This window comes from Grampus griseus (genome assembly GCF_964374135.1).
Source record: "Grampus griseus genome assembly, chromosome: X".
NCBI classification, from domain to species: domain Eukaryota; kingdom Metazoa; phylum Chordata; class Mammalia; order Artiodactyla; family Delphinidae; genus Grampus; species Grampus griseus.
In genome coordinates, this window is record NC_138999.1 from 8,497,481 (window position 1) to 8,517,132 (window position 19,652).

At 39.7% G+C, this 19,652-nt stretch overlaps 2 protein-coding genes across 4 annotated transcripts in view; one reads left to right on the forward strand and one right to left on the reverse strand.

Annotated features, from left to right (window-relative positions):
• The window catches only part of ARHGAP6 (Rho GTPase activating protein 6), a gene marked incomplete at its 5' end in the record, with an annotated part of 486,010 nt that overhangs the window by 134,131 nt on the left and 332,227 nt on the right, over window positions 1-19,652 (reverse strand). The gene's annotated exons all lie outside the window — the stretch shown is intronic.
• Window positions 2,968-10,888, forward strand: AMELX (amelogenin X-linked; the record flags this gene model as incomplete). Its single annotated transcript, XM_082681178.1, has 5 exons — window positions 2,968-3,021; window positions 5,909-5,956; window positions 7,329-7,373; window positions 8,116-8,478; window positions 10,883-10,888. 5 exons carry the CDS (start codon window positions 2,968-2,970, stop codon window positions 10,886-10,888), a joined length of 516 nt encoding a protein of 171 aa, XP_082537304.1.

A 19,652-nucleotide genomic window follows, 5' to 3' on the forward strand; every position in this document is an offset into this window, starting at 1 on the left:
TTTCTTCACGATGGCTATTCATTCCCTACTAACTCATCCTCAGAGATCATCTTAGAATCTTATTTGTTAGCATTTTTTAAACATTAACCGTGTGCCAAGTGATGGGGTTGGGGAAGGTGATGATTTTCCATTCCCCCCAGAGATGTCTCTCATGTAGTTTTCACACAAATCCTCTTAGGTAGGTTCTATAATTACCTTCATTTTACTGATGAGAAAACTGAGGCTCAGATAGACTTAGTATCTTGTCAATGGTCCCTAAGCCCTCGGGGAAGCTGGGTTCAGGACCCACATAATTCTAATCTCCAGCTCTTAATAATACTACATTGCCTTCCATGCATATTTTCTCCTTGAATTTAATTCAGCCAATGTGGAGCATCAATAAAAGAATATATGTACATGAACAAACTTTCAAAATATTACTTAAATAGTCGAAAAGTTCTGGCTATACTGCAATAGTATCTGGGTATGTAATGAGTATTTCTTCTATTGACCTAATATTGATAGACTACCCATCAGCTACCTCTTATCACTGGTCACAAATTTTGCTTTTTAATTGATCATATTTTAGAATAAAATAAAAAATCCATACGCTTTACTAAGGTAGAAGTGTCAAAGAATTTAATGGCTAGATCGGAGATCCTCTCAGAGAGAGCAGGGCTTTGGTTTGTTGTTCAGGCAAAGGAGAGGCTGCTGAGAACATGGGGACAAGACAGCAAAAGGGACAGTAAGGAGACTCTGAAAAAAAAAGAGAGAGTAGAATTCGGACTTGCTTACTAGAGAATGTGGGGTTGCGCCAGAAGGATGCAGGCTAAGAAGGGTCATCACACTGAGAGGGGCTGAGCTGCTATGTGGGGTGTGGGAGCCGGGGCAATGCTTCCTGTGATACATATTTGTTTGCAGGAATCAAAATACGTTTTTAAGTGTGTGGTGTGGTATGTGATATGTTCCTTGCCTTGTCTTTCAGATCGTGAGTAAAAGTTTGGTTACTGTGATAACCTTGAGTTCATGGGTGCTTGGATGGCAGATGGGCTGCAGGATGGGGCCGAGGAGAAGGGACTTCATGCTCTTTCCGTGGACACCAGAATGGCGATAAAGGAATAATCACAGGGAATGAGAAAATACCTTCAATGCAAGTAGAAGATAGAGCAGTGGTGATCCTGAAATTATAATCCCTCAGAGAATTATTGGAAAGAGCTTTCGGTTTTACCAGAATGGGGATTTGAATCAATTGATCCTGTTCTGAGGGCTAGGGAACCCTACACTTTGATTACACTTCAGAAACTCAACCATCTAACATTTTTTTGGTAAAGAACAATGTTGTTTGTTAGAACCAGGGAACAGAGAATGGCATAGCCGCTTATTAACAGTAAATCTGAATATATCAGCATGTGCAGTCAACTAATTTGCTGACTTAAAGACAGCCTGATGAAATTTTTGCCTGTTAAACCTATTATTGCCTATAATGAAAGACTCCATATGCACTAATCACAACATACAGCCTTACATTTGATCCCAGCTTCTAAAAGTCACGATGCAGGGATTTTTAGTTAGACTCAACACATTTTTCTCTCAGAAACCTGATTGGCTGTTCTAGATGCCATGAATGGTATATAATGAGCTCTTAGTTGGAAGAAATCTAAAGGATCCAGCAGCATCCCTGAGTTTCAGACAGAAACTTAATCTGATACGCGCATTCAAAGGTACGTGGATTTTATTCATAATTTGGTATCCTTTCTACTAGACTTATTCTTTTTCTGCATTTCGTGTTCAAAAGATGCCAATTAGACTCTGATTACTTAAATGAATTATATTACTTTCTAATGGAGCAAAATGTTTGTCTATATTTCTTTAAATTTTAGGTCCAGAATCCCAAAGCACTTTTCAGGGCCAAATTTCACAGCAAAATATTTATTTTAATTACTTATCAATTAAGGTAAAAATAACCTTTCACAGGCTGTGATCCATTTCTTGGAAAAACATCTCATTTAATTCCATCAGATAGAACCATCAACTGAATGATTTCCTTCATTAATTCAAACTTTAAAAAACAGATTTAGGAGGTAAAAATGTCAGTGGACTTCTCATAGCCAGCATTATTACACTTGATATTCACTTCCTGTGCAAAATTTAAGGCCTTTCTTCTGATACTTCTCAAACTTAGTCAATAATTTACACCACAAAGCAATGTATTTTAGGATGGCTTATTTTGCTTCATGTTCCAAGGGTCTTATTTGCAGAATAATTACAGTGCAGTGTCAAACAAAAGATGTCATTAACTAAATATGGAATCTTTCAAATAAAAGGCATTCAAAATTCATTCAATAATCACAGAATATTAGCACCGTCCTCTCCCTTCCCTTCAACCACATCTTTTGCTCCACATCTGGAGCTCAGGGATATGTCACCTGAGGGTCTTGCCTGAAGTCCTACGGGTCAGAACACCTGAAACTAAATTCCACTCCTTCCTTATTCTATTTCCTCAGATGATTGGTCTTTGTTTTTAACAGTAGCAGTGCTCAGGTGGACGGTACCAAAAAACATTTCTGTGCCTCCTGGTTCTAAAAGTATCAGATACTGTGCACCTTGATGATCTCCTCAACTTTTAGAGCCAACTCTATTCTTTTAATCATTAATTATAAGCTACATTTAGCTTCTAAGACTCTACAGGCTATACAGGTATAGGAAAATGGCATGCAAAGTCGTGTAATGATAGATCATTTATGTTCCTACAACTTGTTCAGCTCTCAACCTAAATGAAAAGCATCTTTATTACCACTGTAATTCCAGAAACAATAAAATGGGTTCAGAACTGGAAACCATATAGGAATGAAGTAACCTCACAAGGAATGGTCCTATCCTTTTTACTGGCAACAGACTAATATGGGTTTTATGAAGCATTAATTACGGCCATACTTGAGAAGAGATAAGAAAAGTGGGTGTTGACTTATATTTCAGGGCCATCAAGAAATGGGGACCTGGATTTTGTTTGCCTGCCTCCTGGGAGCAGCCTTCTCTATGCCCGTGAGTAAAACACCCCCTTCAGAAGTCAATGTCCAATTTCACAAGCTTGGAAGTAAAAGTCTGCCCCACAGTTGGTAAACGTTAGGGTTTAAAACAGTACAAGATCAGATATCCTCAAATGTCTCTGTGTTTAAGAAACACTATGAAGAACTTGTAAAAAAAAAAAAAAAAAAAAAAAAAAAGGATTCCCAGATGCCAAAGATTCTGATTCAGTACGGCTGGGGTGGGAGCAGGAGATTCTGATGGGACACTCAGATTGTAAATAACATCACCCATCTCTAGATGGAGGACACTTTTGGAAGGGACCCTTGAAAGGCCTCCAGAGACAGTACTTAATCGGCCTTAGGCGAATATTACAAAAATGCCAGTTTTCTCTAAAACCCAATTTCTCACAAGATCCAAATATTTTCGTGCTCTCCAAACTCCACTGCCGTTGTCCTTCAGAGGGTAAGATTTTGTGTTAGGAATTCCTTTCTTGACCCACCTCCCCGTTCTGAGAGGCCTCATCCTTTTGGGCGCACCTGTTAAGCACATGACTTCCGTGTGGTCGTCTGGAATCCAACCTATGCTCAATACATATGGCTATATTTTACATTCAAATGTACCAAGGACCAGGGAGTCTGACCAATTCTCTCTAAACACAGACACAGAAGAGGTTAGGTCACATGCAGGCAAGGCAGGATCCATCTGCTTTTCGGTGGCCTAAAGAGCAGTTGATACAACCAGAAGCCAGCAAAGCTTGAATATCTACTTCCTCTCTTCCTCTCTCACCCGTAAGACCAAGATTCTGTGCTCTGCCTTCCTGAAATCCTACATTGTGGCAATTCCTAGTCCCCTGAGGGCCCCTGCATTACAAATCCAGTCCCTTTTCCACTCCTCAGTTCAACACCCCTATTCTCTGAGGGCTTCTATCAAGAAGACAGAGGAAAGGCAGTTAACTAAAACTAAAATAATTCACATTCAGATGAGAGGAATAAATCCTCTTATGAAATAGGAGCATTTCAAGAGAACAGAGCCTTAATCAACTCGCTGCCTGAGGGGGGGATGATCTCTCTCCTCTCCCTCTCCCACACTCCAGGGCCAACCAGAATTCCACAATGCGGGTTAAAGGAAAGAATCAAATGGACATCAAGCTTCAGCTTAAGCAGAGAAATATTTAAAGACAATCAGGCAAAGCCTCCAAAGTTCTGAGGGAATAGTGATGTTTGAACCAGAACTTTGTAGCTAAACAAATGAGCATTCAAATCTGAAAGCGAACTAAAATTAATTTTGGATATGCTAGTGCTCCAAGTCTGTTGGGAATAGATCCTTTCTAAACAAATGGCTTATTGCAACAAAACTAATACAGTATAAGTCAAATCTAAGAGAAGAGGGTGAGATAAAAGAATCAATGGTCTATGACAATAGCAATTCAAATTATGTGTAATTCTAAATTAATTATATATATAAGGTAATAGTACCCAGAATATTTTAATTTTGAAAGGTAGAGGATAAAGAGAAAAGTAATGCTAATTAACTGAGTTTAAAAACTAGGCTAATTCAACAAAAGTCGGGCATCAATCACTTGGCCTCCACTTCTGAAAAGACAGAGAGTCCTGGTTTCGATAATTATTCAGGTTGTTCTTCATTTTGAGCTTTAAAATTTTTCTGCCATAGAAACATTGACAGAATGATAAAAAGATGACAGAATAATGAAAAGAATCGGCCAAAACTTCATAAATCAACTCTTTCATTTTCCATGGGACTTATAATGTTTCCACTTCACCACACCCATCTTGTTTTCACATTCATCGATAATTCACGCTTAGTCGTTTTGTTGTTGTTGATGTGCTATTTACTTTGCAGGCCAATTATGAGTAATCTCGTTGGTACTTAAGCACTTATCCACCTCCTGATCTATAAGGGAAGGTTTGTGAGACAATTCTCTTCTTGCTGGTATTTTCTAATTGTGTAAGAGAAACATATCATTCTTCCCAACATGGAGTGAGTGTTGAGAAATGGAATATTGCCTGCCATACCAGTAAACAAAGGATGTCACAGTCCTCAGGGATTGCAGCCACCGCCACGGTGAGCTGTGAGCCCTGAGGGAACTCAGGAAGGGAAGAATACCTGCCATCTAGCAGCCATCAGACGGCAGCCACTCCCCGCGGTGAGCCCTGAGGAAACTCAGGATATGAAAACACAGGATACTGGCCCCAGATAGCTGAGGTGCCCATCAAAGGAAGGATTTCAGTGAGCCCAGACTCTTGCATCTTCCCATACATAGAAAAGCGCTAAATTCCTTAACTTGAGATGTCTGGTTTTGGTTAATTAACAATAATCTTTCGACGTTCAGACTACCTGCCCTTTGTTGCAAAACTTCTATATATCCTGGCTCCCCCCTTGCCTCCTTGGAGCAGTTTTCTCAGGGTTACTTGAGATGCTGTCTCCTGGGCTTGAAGTCCTAAAAATTTCTGCCGAGTACAACAGAACTCTCAACTTTTAGATTGTGAATATATTTTTAGTCGACAGTTGCATCAAGAAATGAAATGATAGAGTAGGATAGAGCAGGATTCATTGACAGCATGGATGGAGGGGTGTCTGAAGATCACTGGAGGATAAATGTGTGCTGGCTTCTGCCCCCAGGTCATTTAGCTGTTCTGGATCTTTTTAAAATAAGAGGGCTCCTCTCCTACACAGCGTACATGTTCAAACTAAAAGGAGACCTCAAATATATTCTGCACTATATAGATTTTTAAAAAGTAGCTTCAGTCTGTCTTAATGTGAAAATTGCATATTGACTTAATCTCTTCCTCTCTCTCTCTCTCTCTCTCTCTCTCTCTCTCTCTCCTTCTTTCTCTCCCTCTCCCTCATTCTTTTTCTTCTCCTTTCCCCCTCCCTATAAAAGCTACCACCTCATCCTGGGCACCCTGGTTATATCAACTTCAGCTATGAGGTAATTTTTCTCTTTACTAATTTTGACCATTGTTTGAGTTAACAATGCCCTGGGCTCTGTAAACCATAGTGTGTTGATTCTTCATTCAAGATGTTTCTCAGTCCCACTTTTTCAGTTCTCACTACCAGCTTCCTGGTTTAAGCCCTGATGGGTCACCTCAAGCCTGCATTGCCCCAGAACACTCCTACCTGGCCTCTCTGACTCAGTTTCTCCTCTTACATGGCTATAAAATTTATCCATCATGAACCACCACTCAGGGGGCTGCATAGTAGGGCAGAAATGAACTGTGGCTGAACACCTTTGTTCTACCCCAGCCTGTAAAACATGGGGAATCAGGTAAGACGTTATTTAAGATCCTTTCCAGCTGGAAAACTCCTGCTTCTAAGATGTTCATACTCTATGCATCTCCTTCATTTGTCTTTACTGAAATATGAGCGACCGAGCGGTCTGTGAGACATTCTGTAGAGCAATGGAAAGCATGAGATTTCTAGAAATCGGGTGTGAGGCTCTCCTCAACCCCATACTAAGCATGTGACCTTGGGCAAATCATTTTCTCTCTCTGGAACTTTAGTTTCCTCATCTGGAAAAGGGAAATAAGAATAATACCCACACTTCAAAATGTTATTTGGGGAGCAAAGTAATTCAGCAATATAAAAGGTGCTTTGTTAAGTATAACTTGAACAAGGTTAAGAATTGTTCGTTGTATTGATATCAAATGTTGTACACGAAGGAGTCCCCGGGCCTGACGTGAACTGAATACATAATGTTTAGAAAGGAAGGAAACTCTTCCTTCTTTCATACGTTCAAATGACAATCCATGAGTTTGTTTACTCATACCAAGTGAGGAAAAGTGTCAAAAAAATATCTGAGGCAAGATTTTCTGTTAAACCTTAAAAGGTTGACATATTTGACCTGAAAACCTGTGTTTCTAGGATGAGGGACAGTGTTTCTGCCTCCTTTATCTGTTTCATTGTGACATCAAATCAAAACAGTATATAATTAATGTTATATGACATTAATTTTCCATTTTGTTTTTCTCTTGCAAAGAACAGCAGGGGCCAGGGAATTAAACAGACTTACTACTTTTGTAACCTCTGTCGAGCTCATGTACCTCTTTAACTCTCCGTGACCTTGTCTGTGAAAGTGAGGGTGAAGATACTTGCCTCAGAGTATGTGGGAAAACATGAAAAATGTGTGTCATGGATGTAAGGTAGAGCCTCACACATAGGGAGCACCTGACAAACGTTTACCTTATTCTTTCCTCCATAGAGCATATTTTCAGGTTGTCCGTATTGACGGGACTGCATCAGTGAGTGTATGCTTCACGTCACTAAATCAAAACAAATGTATTCTAATGTCTCTTTCTCCTAAGGTGCTTACCCCTCTGAAGTGGTACCAGAACGTAATAAGACACCCGGTACGTAGATTATTTTTGTTGTTCTTTATTCCCTTAAAATATCAAGCATGCATTTCAATTCCCTTTTAAGTGAGGTAACATATCTATGCCACATATAGACACTAATGGGAAATCTAGTTTGTAAACTGTCATATCTATGTACACAGTTAGAAATTCTTGCACAGGGAAACATGAATAAGTGTTAATATTGTCACAATGACCAAGAAAACACTGCTACTTCTCCAGCTGGAAGTGCTGACTGAAAAAAAAAAGCAGAACATGAGTGTTGTGAGTTAATTTTTATTTGGGACAAGGTGAGAACTATAGCCCAGGAGACACATTTCAAAGGGCTCTGAGAAACTGCTCCAAAGAAGTAGTGGGGAAGGTCAGTATATATGTGATTTTGGTGAAGAGGAGTACATGCAATCGAGCACAGTTTTTGCAGAAGGTTGCTGCAAGTCATGAGGAGCAGACATGAAGGATTTCAGTGCTTTTCTAGATGTGAGGAGATTGAAGAACTGGGCTCATAAAACCGTCTCCTGAAAAGAGCTAACCATCTGAAAACCTGTTCTGCCAGTTTTTCCCAGAGCACAGAGTGGCTCATTCCTGATCTCCACCCTGAACTTCTTGCAGGGGGTGTTGAAGGTCAGAAGCTGCAGTGGCTCATAATTTAATCCTTGTAGAAGCAGATGGCAAGTGACAATTTGTAGGTGACAGATGTCTATGGAGCTGATGGTAAACCTGATTCTTTGTTTCTCACCAGTACCCGTCCTACGGTTACGAACCCATGGGTGGCTGGCTGCGTCACCAAATCATTCCCGTGGTATCCCAGCAGGCTGCCCTGCAGCCTCATCACCACTTCCCCATGGTGCCAGCCCAGCAGCCCGTGGGCCCCCAGCAAACCATGATGCCAATTCCTGGCCAGCACTCCATGACTCCAAGCCAACCCCACCAGCCACACCTCCCTGTGCCCGCCCAGCAGCCCGTCCAGCCACAGCCTCACCCGCCCCTGCTGCCCCAGCCGCCTCTGCCTCCGATGTTCCCCATGCAGCCCCTGCCCCCCATGCTTCCTGACCTGCCTCTGGAGGCTTGGCCCGCAACAGACAAGACCAAGCGGGAGGAAGTGGTGAGTACACCCTGAAGTCGCTGCAACACCTACGAAAACGGTAAAGCGAGACTAGCCCCCAGAGTTCTCAATTCCCACACAATCCAAGCCCTGGAGTTTCAGTAGCAACAGTCTGATGATTCTGTGAGTCCAAGCCTGTACTGTAAGTTTCTATTATAAATGCGTTTATCTACATGGCTTAGTAATTAAGACCGTAGCTTTCACGGTGGGTTTAAATTCCATAATTACTTTGAATTCCTACCAGAATATATATTATTGAAACCTGTTAATTTTAAGGACAACACTATAAGGGAATATTAGTTCTCCTTATCTTTCAAAGGTTTGACCATCAAGAATAGGCTAGAATTGCACTGAAGATTTTTAAAAAGGGTAATTTTTGACAGTGAGGGGATACAAATATTTGAACGGGTAGGTGGGAAATCTCTTTAAGAACCTAAAAGAAAATTACTTGTCTGAAGTGGTTTTTAATCCAACCTGGAGGAGGCTAAACTAGACACATTGCTAGATTCCTTTTTCAGTGCTGGGATTCTACAGATTAAGCTTTTAGCAAGAAGTCTTCACAATTAAGCACAAAATATCCTTTCATTACAGAAAGCTCTTGCAAATGAGTGGGAAATAGTCAATAAAATAAGTGACCCTTATCCGTATATATAAATCCTTACTTGTGTGTATATGAGATTATATAATTCTACTGCATGTATGAATTCAAATGTAATTCCAAGTTATAAATGCTATCGATGATCTTCTACTGAGAAAGTGAGGAGTGAGGGAGAAATGACCTGGATGGGAAGCCAGGATATCTGGGCTCCTGTTCCAGCTTTGCACCCAAACAGGAGATGGTATTGCACAAGTCACTTCAAATTTATGGGTGTTTTCCCTTCTTTAAAATGAGAGAAAGCAACTAAATCAGATAATTTTCAAGCCTCTAAGAACAGATACCATAGTTTTCCAATAAAATTATATGTTATATATGGCTTCAAAATTATGGGCATATTTGTGGAGAATACAGAGCATATTTGAAAATTGACTGTATCCCAAATAAGCTGGTGCCAATAGTGGATTATTCTACTCGAAGGCACATGTTCCCTGTTTGTACAGAAAATGCATTTATTTATCTCTTTATTAATAGTTAAGGCCATGAACTTTATAAACATTGCCAGAGCTATTTATGGAAAGGTGACTTCGGGTAGGTAGTTTGAACTCTTTAACATTCCCATGTAAAATTAGAGTATAATAATAAATGCTGGAGAGGGTGTGGAGAAAAGGGAACCCTCTTGCACTGTTGGTGGGAATGTAAATTGACACAGCCACTATGGAGAACAGCATGGAGGTTCCTTAAAAAACTAAAAATAGAACTACCATACGACCCAGCAATCCCACTACTGGGCATATACCCTGAGAAAACCAAAATTCAAAAAGAGACATGTACCACAATGTTCATTGCAGCACTATTTACAATAGCCAGGACATGGAAGCAACCTAAGTGTCCATCGACAGATGAATGGATAAAGAAGATGTGGCACATATACACAATGGAATATTACTCAGCCATAAAAAGAAATGAAATTGAGGTATTTGTAGTGAGGTGGATGGACCTAGAGTCTGTCATCCAGAGTGAAGTAAGTCAGAAAGAGAAAAACAAATATCGTATGCTAACACATATATATGGAATCTAAAAAAAAAATGAAGGTTCTGAAGAACCAGGGGCAGGACAGGAATAAAGACGCAGACGTAGAGAATGGACTTGAGGACACGGGGAGGGGGAAGGGTAAGCTGGGACGAAGTGAGAGAGAGGCATGGACATATATACACTACCAAACGTAAAACAGAGAGCTAGTGGGAAGCAGCCGCATAGCACAAGGGAGATCAGCTCGGTGCTCTGTGTCCACCTAGAGGGGTGGGATAGGGAGGGTGGGAAGGAGGGAGACGCAAGAGGGAGGAGACATGGGGATATATGTATATGTATAACTGATTCACTTTGTTATAAAGCAGAAGCTAACACACCATTGTAAAGCAATTATACACCAATAAAGATGTTAAAAAGAATAATAAAATAAAATTAGAATATAAATAGTGATAGCTTCTTAGAGTTGTCTTATGGAAAATAAAATAAAGTGATGAGTTCAGCGCCAGGCATGCAGAAAGTACTCAACAAAAAGCAGCAACTGTTATTTTATTATTGAATAATAGTTTTAAGCGTTCTGAAGGCAGGGGCCTCCATCCTGGACACCTCGTATCTAAAGACAGTGACATAACAAAGAAAGTTTGAAAATTATAGAGTTCAACTTCAATGGCTGTAATATTGTTTTGGCAAAACTGAAGCCGTATGTGTGACTGTACCTGATACTCACTAGGAATATTTGTCAATTGTTTTACTTGCTCTTTTTGCTTTTTTTTTCCCCAGGATTGAAAGATCAGAAAATGAGAACAGGTATTCCAGTTGCTTTCAGAATGACACAAGAACACAAGGAACGATTTGTTCCTACCATCACTTAGCAAATTCTGTAACTGAAAAGTACCTTTAGCAAACAATAAAATGTTTGAAAGACCATTCATGTCTTTGTGTTGAATTAAACTTAAAATTTCATGTCGCTTGAAAGAAGATGTAATAAATGGCTCTTCTTGAATAAGACAGGAGCTGCTCATTTACACCTACAAGTTGACCATTCTGCATGCAAATGAGGACTATATTTCTTTGTGGAGAAAATTAAAATTACACCATCTCAAATCTTTTAAAAAACAGAAGTTTATACTGTGGTTGTAATAGTTGATAACGTGAAAAATTATGAACACGTATAGTCACTGAACCTGAACCAAAAGAAGGGAAGTTTACACGAAGAATTCTTTACATTAAAAAAGATAAGATTTTGAGAAACATTTCTATTACAAAACAAATTAAAACTTGGAACGCTGGCTTTACACTACACCACATTAGTAACCAAACTCTGGTCTTGTGATCTATCTCATTCTACTGAAAGTGATTTTTTGATGAAATTATGTGGTACGTATAATGATGTACTGAATTGTAAATTATTGAGGTAGTTTTCCTAAGAAAACTTCTATGAAATGGAGCTTTAAATAGAGAATCACAGCGATTTTAATACAAGTCATTTCTTTCACTTCATCATCTTTAAGATGATAAATTCTACTGAACAGTCTTCAAAATGTTAACAGATGCATAAAATGGACTCAATACAAGTTTTCTTTCCCACTTATGTTTATATTTGAATCCTTTTTTCCTCCTACACCCAAACAGAATTGTAAACAGTCTTTTTAGGGTTTATATTACACAGTACCCACAGTAACTTTATTCTAATACCTTTATGATTAAGGCCCCTTAATCATTTTCTGGAATGAATAAACATAACTTTACTGGGAGGGTGTTGATATTCAAACAAATAACTTGATTTTAAAGAATTCAGAGTCAATAAAAAAGCAGGAAAGCTTTTAATCAATTGGCATAGGCCAATTCTAATCAATTTAGTCAATATTTATTCATCACCTTTCAGGGCAAAGCACTATTCCATGTCCTGATAAAAATGGTAAGTCCCCATCCTTAAGGAATCTAGAATCTACCAAAGAGATAAAATAAGCGCACACATAATGATAAGAGAAGGCCTAATACTATTAACACTGTGACAGAAGTATAGTCAAAATGCCCTGGCAAATGTGGCAGACATCGTTAGCTAGGTGTGCAACACCTCTCCTCACCACTCCTTCCTTGTCGGCTGTGCTGGAATTAATCCAAGCATCGGGCCTTCCACAAACTCAGGAGAGAGGAGCTCCCTCCCCTGTCCCACGGAACGCATGTTCGCTCCTCCAGTTACCATGTCCATACCAAATGCGGCATCTATTTCCCTTGCTAGTGACTGATTTAGGGATTGATTGTGGTGGAACTTAAACAATGAATGAGGCCAAAAGGGAAGTCTAGTAGGAGAGGAGGAGCTTCTGGGGAGAAGAATTACCCTCTAATTTAAGATGTATATATACATGCTAGGAAAAAGTGCTGTCCTGTCTTTGGATCTATTTGTTTGAGGATGTAATGCCTAGAGTTGTGGCTGCCATCTTGTGACCAGGAGGGGCAAGTGGCAAGGCAGAAAGCCCCTAGGTCGTTGGTGGCAGCATCGTGTCCCTGAATTAACCAACCTTGGAACCATCTATCTCTAGATGAATGATACACACTCTATTTCTATGCTAGTGTCTTTCAGTGTCTTTCACAATTGATTAGTGGGTCATGACATCAGTATCAGGACCCCTATCATTTATGATATGCCAGCAAACTTTCTCTTCCAACAATGTAAAGCTTCTATGTCCAGGACTAAGGAGAATTATTTTGTCAATGACTTTCCTGAAAAAAACAATCCGATAGGAAGATAGATAGAAATACATATCCTGGTGTATTCTCCAAAATATATGCCTCCACCATACTCTGCCTTCCACAGCTCACGAAAATATTGCCATTATGTTTACTCCTACTGAGAAACATTTCAAGGGTGTAAGGAATGATGTTACTCGAAGACTGTGTGTGATATTGGAAAGAACACAGACTTCGGAGTCAGACTGGGGCTGCTTTCAATTTTTCTGATCTAAGAGGATTCTCTATTTAGGAAAGCCATGGACAAAATAATTCTCCTTTTATAATCATTCAAATTATATATATGCATATATATATATATTCAAATCGTTTTTTGAATTACAGGGAAAATGTCAGGTTTTGGACTCTGAAGACTACTCACTGTGGTATGAGATGTACTGCATAAGTTAATTTTATAAGAAACTGAAACTTGTGTATTAAATGCCCAAACATGTGTTTTAACATAATCATCTTCATCACAGTCTTCTACGATGGACAGGCATATTAATCACAACAGAGCATCTGTTTGATGGCCCAGAATGAGACTTATGGACACCCATCAGTGAACTGTGTTGTCTTGGAAATTCAGAGGTAATAATGCTGTTATGCCTGTTTTAAATTGCCCTGTATTGCTTTGTCGTTCTAACCATTCCTTTCTGCTCCTGGCTATCCCTTCTTCTTTGTGTTAATGTATATTTACACCTTCCGATATGTAGCTTACTATGTATATATATTCTTCCTAACAAAATAAAGTGTGTTGACCTTTGGATTGTTATTCTGGAAGTTCCAACAGTCACTCTGAGATTATTTTATTTCCTGATTGCCTAACTGTGGCAGAAGGCTGCAATGGACAAAATACATGTAGGTGTATGTGGCTATCACTACATAGTGTAACAAAGCTGATAAAAACTGAATAAAAAGAGCATTTCTAATTAATTAAAACTCAGGCTTAGTCAGCCACCCAATGTTGTACGTTTCTGAATCAAATAGGGAAGAAAAATCACTAGATACTAATGACCAAGACTCAAAGTATCGGTTGAAATAAATAGCAATACTGGTCATAAATGCACTAATAAACCCTAACTTATACATAAAGACTTCTGAAATCCGTAAAAAAGCAAAAGTATATTATTTAACAAGCTGTGCTATGTCTTTGAGATGAAGCGAAAAGATACAGATGAAGTTGAGTAGACCACCTCAAGGAAACTCCCATCTCACCATAACTACTCCCATGTCACTAGTACATTTGAAATCTGCTCTGCTATCATTCACTGCTTGCTAGTGAGACTTCAATATGCATAATTTTTTCCAGGGTGCAAATACACGTATAGGAACTACCCCTAGAGAGTCATCAAAATGCACGGAAAGATACGTTCAAAGATGTTGATTACAGCATTATGTGTAACAGGGAGAAACCGGACCTCACATAAATTTCCTATATGTATCTGAAGGAATTGTGTGATAAAAAGGATGCTCTAGAAGAAAATTTATTAGTGGAGAAAATGTGATAAAGTAAAATTTAAGACCAAGACTATACCGTATGTGAATATTACACATCACCGTAACATGTAAATAATTTAAACACACGTACATAGATGTGCATAGAAAAAAAACTAGGAGGAAGATACATCTGTTTGTATGAAGGTCCAATTTTTCTACAAAAAACATAAATTACTTCTGTAATCAGGAAAAATTTAATTTTTTTAAAGTTTATTTTCCCTTTCTCCCGCTTTAATCCAGACACACCCCCTTCCTTCAGTTCCCTTTGATGTGAGTTTTGGATCTTGGTGGGCCCCCTGCAGGTAAATTCCAAGCACAAATCAGTTCATATGTACTTGATTTTTTGGAGGAATATTTGGACCAAAGAAAGGTGAAGGGAAAGGGGCAACTGGCTTTAGCAGGAACAAAAACGAACAATACAATCAAACAGCAAAGAAGATATGAGCCTTATAAAGTTAAGGGATAAGAATTAGAAACAACAAAAATAAAATAAAACAGAAATGACCATCGAGGCAGCTCCTGCTGAAATTCTATCAAAGATTAACTGCATTCAACGAGCAGGCAGGTCAAAGAGAAAACTCAATGTCTAAGCCCTAAACCCTTAAAGAGAGGTGGCTTGTGGTGACTTTCCAAATTAAATGGGTTCTCTTTTGATTCAAATAATACCTGAACTATTGCTGACTTAAAATTAGTTAATTATCTAATTTTACTTTTGGGCTTCAGCTAGCTATAATGTACATTTTTCTCTCCTATGCTTAATTACATTCGGTCTCAATCATCTGAAGAGCTCAACCTCAATCAGTAACAACTCCAATTAACCAGAAAATGCACACAGTTCACTTATTAGAAAAGGCAAAGGAAAATGCAATCTAACAAGCTAATTTCCAGGCTGCATTTTCATAACCACCTATCTTTTTTTTTTTTAGGTGAAGTTTGGTTTTATTAAATTGAAAACAATTTGAAAGAAAACTCAAGGTTGGAATCTTACTTATTTAAATTAATGAGTAATGCTTATTACTCATTGCCAGATATATGGCTCTCGGATGATGAGCTGTTTGGAAGGCAAGAGCCTTTTCACAAGCAAAGCAGCAAAATTAGAAAAAAAGTGTAAAGTGTTACTATAATATAAAAAATGTACAATTAGCATGCATTGAGGATGGGAATCAAAGGATTACCTGGAGGTAATCTTCACTTAGAGACAGGAATAGTTGTCACATTTTCCAAATCAAAATTTAGATATGTAGGGCGATAATATAACGGAATATTTAAAATCAGAGACATACACCGACTGGCAATTATGCTCTACGCTTGCACCGTTCAGTACGCATCCTCACGCGGCTATTCAAATTTTTAAAAATTCAAATGAAATAAAATTTAAAATTCAGTTCCTCAGTCACACTAGATACATTTTAAGTGCTAAAAGGCCACATGGGGCTAGTGGCTACCATACAGAACAGATACAGAACATTTCTGTCACCACCGAGAGTTTTACTAGACAGCGCTGCTCTATACACTGCTTCCTGAAGTAGAAACGCAACTCTTACGAGTTCCAAGATTTTAAACAAAAGATGAAACAGAACAGATTTGCTGGTTAAAACTGAACATGTCCAGCCATTTTCCAAGCATTCCAGGAATCACGATCTTGTACGGGAATTTTCGAAGAGCTGTAGAAGTGTCCTTCGCTTCATCAGGTCGAATCACGCACTCCAAAATGGTTTCCCCTCTAGTTTTCTTTTAAAATAGACAAGTCCAGAGTTCCACTAAATTAATTTTTCTTGTAAGAGACACTAATTTAGTTCCAAAGAAATGGTCATTTATTTTCAGACCTCTACCAGCCACGTCCACGCTGGCGGTACGAGGTGGGGGCTGCCCTTGACCTAGGCCTTCACTGGAAACAGGCCAAAGTGTAAACTGATGGAAAGATAAAAGAAAAAACTAACAAACTTTTGTCCATCCCTGAGGGTGGCTGACTGCCTGTAAGCGTTGGAAAATATTTACATTCTTTCCTATTTTGTGGTTCAAACCAACAGCGCAACATAGGACAAATGGGTGCGTACACACACACACACACACACACGCATACATGCCAACTGAGTTTACCTGCAGTAAAAGGACATATGTGGAGACATATACCATTTGAACAACTTGAAATTTTAAACAAAACTTCTCTCCACTCTAATCATGTAGAGACTGAGACACTGTATGGCTATTGTATTCGTTATCATCACCAAGGTACATGATACTTCTATCAAGAGAAAAAGGTCAAGTTGCTCACTTTATTTACAAGCAATGTCCAATTGACCACTTCCTCTCCCAACTCTGAAAACACTGACTTTTCCCCTAAATCTGAAGCGTGCCCCTTAGTAGCAACCACTTGCCAGAAATACTAATACCGAGTTTAAGGCCAAGACTTTAAAAGAATACAAAATAGCAAGGAACTGTATTAACTTTTTAAAAAAGAGATCTGACTGTGAATGGCTTAACACGGAAATCACAAGAGAAAAATGATTTCAAACGATTTCCCACATTACCAGAACAGAGTGGTCTCTAGGTGGGTTCCATATTGCTTTAATAAAATAGCCATCAGTCTACGTTTGTTGTGAAATTCTTGTTAATCAGAATTTTTACTTACTGTTTTGTGATTTGGCTTCTAATTCCTTTTGCCCCCATTTGGTCTAGAGCCTTATCAGCAGGGGTCACTGGCTGAAATTTACTTATTCAAAACCACTTCCCTGCTGGGAAGAATTCATCCTGGCTTCATCTGAAACACCTGACTCTTCTGAGAAGCTAAACAATACTTGAGGAATAAGATAGGGCTGGGAGTGGTGAGGAGAGAAGAGGTTGAGGTGGGAGGAAAGAAATGGTCATTTAGGTCCCAAAATATTTGCCTCGATAAATCACACCTGAATTATCCATCAGAAAAAAAAATCCAGTTCGGTGAAGCCCCCTCACAACTGCCATGCGCTATGGTCAACAGAAAATAGCCCAGGGTCCAGCATTTCTTCTCTTTTTATTAATCAAAAATATTCACAACAATGTTAAATAACTTCCTCAGAACAGCCAAGTCTTGTTTTCCTCTCCAAAGAATTTTCCACGCTTCGAATTTGTCTGTGGAATGCGGGGGCTCTGGGGTCAGTGAAGTGTCCACACAAGGGCAAGGATGGCTTCCCAGTGGGGTGTCTGGGTTCAAGCTGTCCGGGTTCACAATCATGACCTTTGCCTACCTGCTGTGGAAACCTGGACAAGTCTCTTAGCCTCTCTGTGCCTCAATGTCTTCATCTGTAAGTCGTACTAACATCCATCTCCGGGTCCTTTCATGTCAGTGAGCTCCAAGTTCCATAAATGTTGGCTACCACTCTTATATTCAGAAGGGGAGCCTTCTCCTGGCTCTGTAGGCCCACAAAGGGAACACTACACAGTTGGAAGCAGGGATGATACAGGATTTGGAAATAACATGGAAGTTTTCTAGGCCGAAGGCTCCAAAGTCGAACACATCTGTCAGGTCTCAATGTGCCTTCTCTGACATAGAGCTACCTGAACACCTCCCTTACTGACTGCTACACTGCATGATCCCTGCGTTCTCCTATCTGACATCCCCCGAGGCTGTCCTTCGCCACCCCCAAGGTCACTCTAAGGGTAGTAGGAGAGTAAATCCACCAGGAGGGTGGCATGCACTGCACAAGGCTCATTGGAGGCCAAAGCATTAGACCTCCTCTCTCTGAATGTCTTCCTTTCACCTGCTTGGTAAGGCCTGGCCCCCGTGTATACTGACTTCCAACTCTGAACCTTCCCTTGTCACTCTGGCGTTGGTCACAGTTCAGCTAATTCCACTTTAGGGATTTCTCTACCAAACTGTTTTTCACTAGAGCAGTGGTTCTCAACCAGGCGGCTGTGCCTTCTAGGGGACATCTGGAGATGTCTGGGGTCATAATGGGTGTGTGTGTGTGTGTGTGTGTGTGTGTGTGTGTGTGTGTGTGTGTGTGTGTGTGTGTGTGTGTGTGTGTGTGTGTGTGTGTGTGTGTGTGTGTGTGTGTGTGTGTGTGTGTGTGTGTGTGTGTGTGGATGGGGGTTGAAGTGGTACCATCGGTAGCTAGTACGGAGAGACCAGGGATGCTGTTGATACTCCTCCAATGCACAAGACAGACCCCACAACAAAGAATCGTCCAGCCTTGAATGTCAACACTGCTCAAGTTGAGAAACCCTACTCTGGAAACAATGCCAATGTTGAATCATACTGTGTGTTCAGAACTTAACATAAGAAAGAAAGAGACTCTGAACAAATGTACGACTCTGTGTGCATTTCTAAAACGTCATCGAGAAAGAAAAACCAAAAGCTCACATCTTATAGTACACTTGATACAGGATCTCATACAAAGGGCTTTTCACTTCTTGCACCCACTGCATCAGAAAAATCTAAAGAGCTTGGGGAGTGACCAGGCTATTAAAGAAAACTTGCAAGATGAAGAGACGGTCACTTCAAGGTTAAATCAGCTGATGTCTCTAAATCAAAGCCCTTCTGCAGAAATTAGAATAGCTGCTTCTTCTGAAGTTACATAAAAGTGGGTGCATTACCTGAGTAATAAAGAGGAGAAAAATAACCAGACCATGAGTCATTAGAGTAACTACTGGATTAGAACGCATTGAGTTTGCCTTGTTTTGGGATTTACTTGACTTTGGCAGACTAATGAGAAATAAGTAGTTGTGTCCATAGGGTGGGCAGGGATTTAAGATGCCTTGATTCTCGTGACTTTCAGAACCATCACTCTCCAAATATTTGATGAATATAATCAAGTTTTTGTTACAAAATTATTACCAAAAAACCTCTGACAACCATGGAGAATAGAAAGCAGTGTGCCTTAGGTAGAGGAGACCTACTGTGATTGAGGGCAGACCTCGGGCAATCTACAATATTGGATGCACCCAAGACACAGAACATCCTGTCTGTTCAAATACCAAAATCGAGACACTCTTCCAAGTGAGATTAACCCCCTTCCCCTGCCCCTGTACGCGTGAGCTTCAGCTCAATGCCTCATCTAGGGACTTTTTCTCGTTGGCCCGCACGGGCTGGAGCGCTCAAGCCTCGAGGTTTCCCAGAATATGTTGGGCATGCTGCTACTTCAAGCAACTACTTGTTTCTACTTTGGTCTCCCCACTAGCTGATAAAGTCTTTGAGGAAGATTTAGAAAAATACCTGGAGACTGGTCGGTGTGGTTAATATTTGCTCAAGGAACCACCATTAGCATTAAAAAGCCACCACACTGTCATGCAAAAGTAAAGCTAATATAACATTGAACATTTACTGAGCTGTTGTTATATTCTA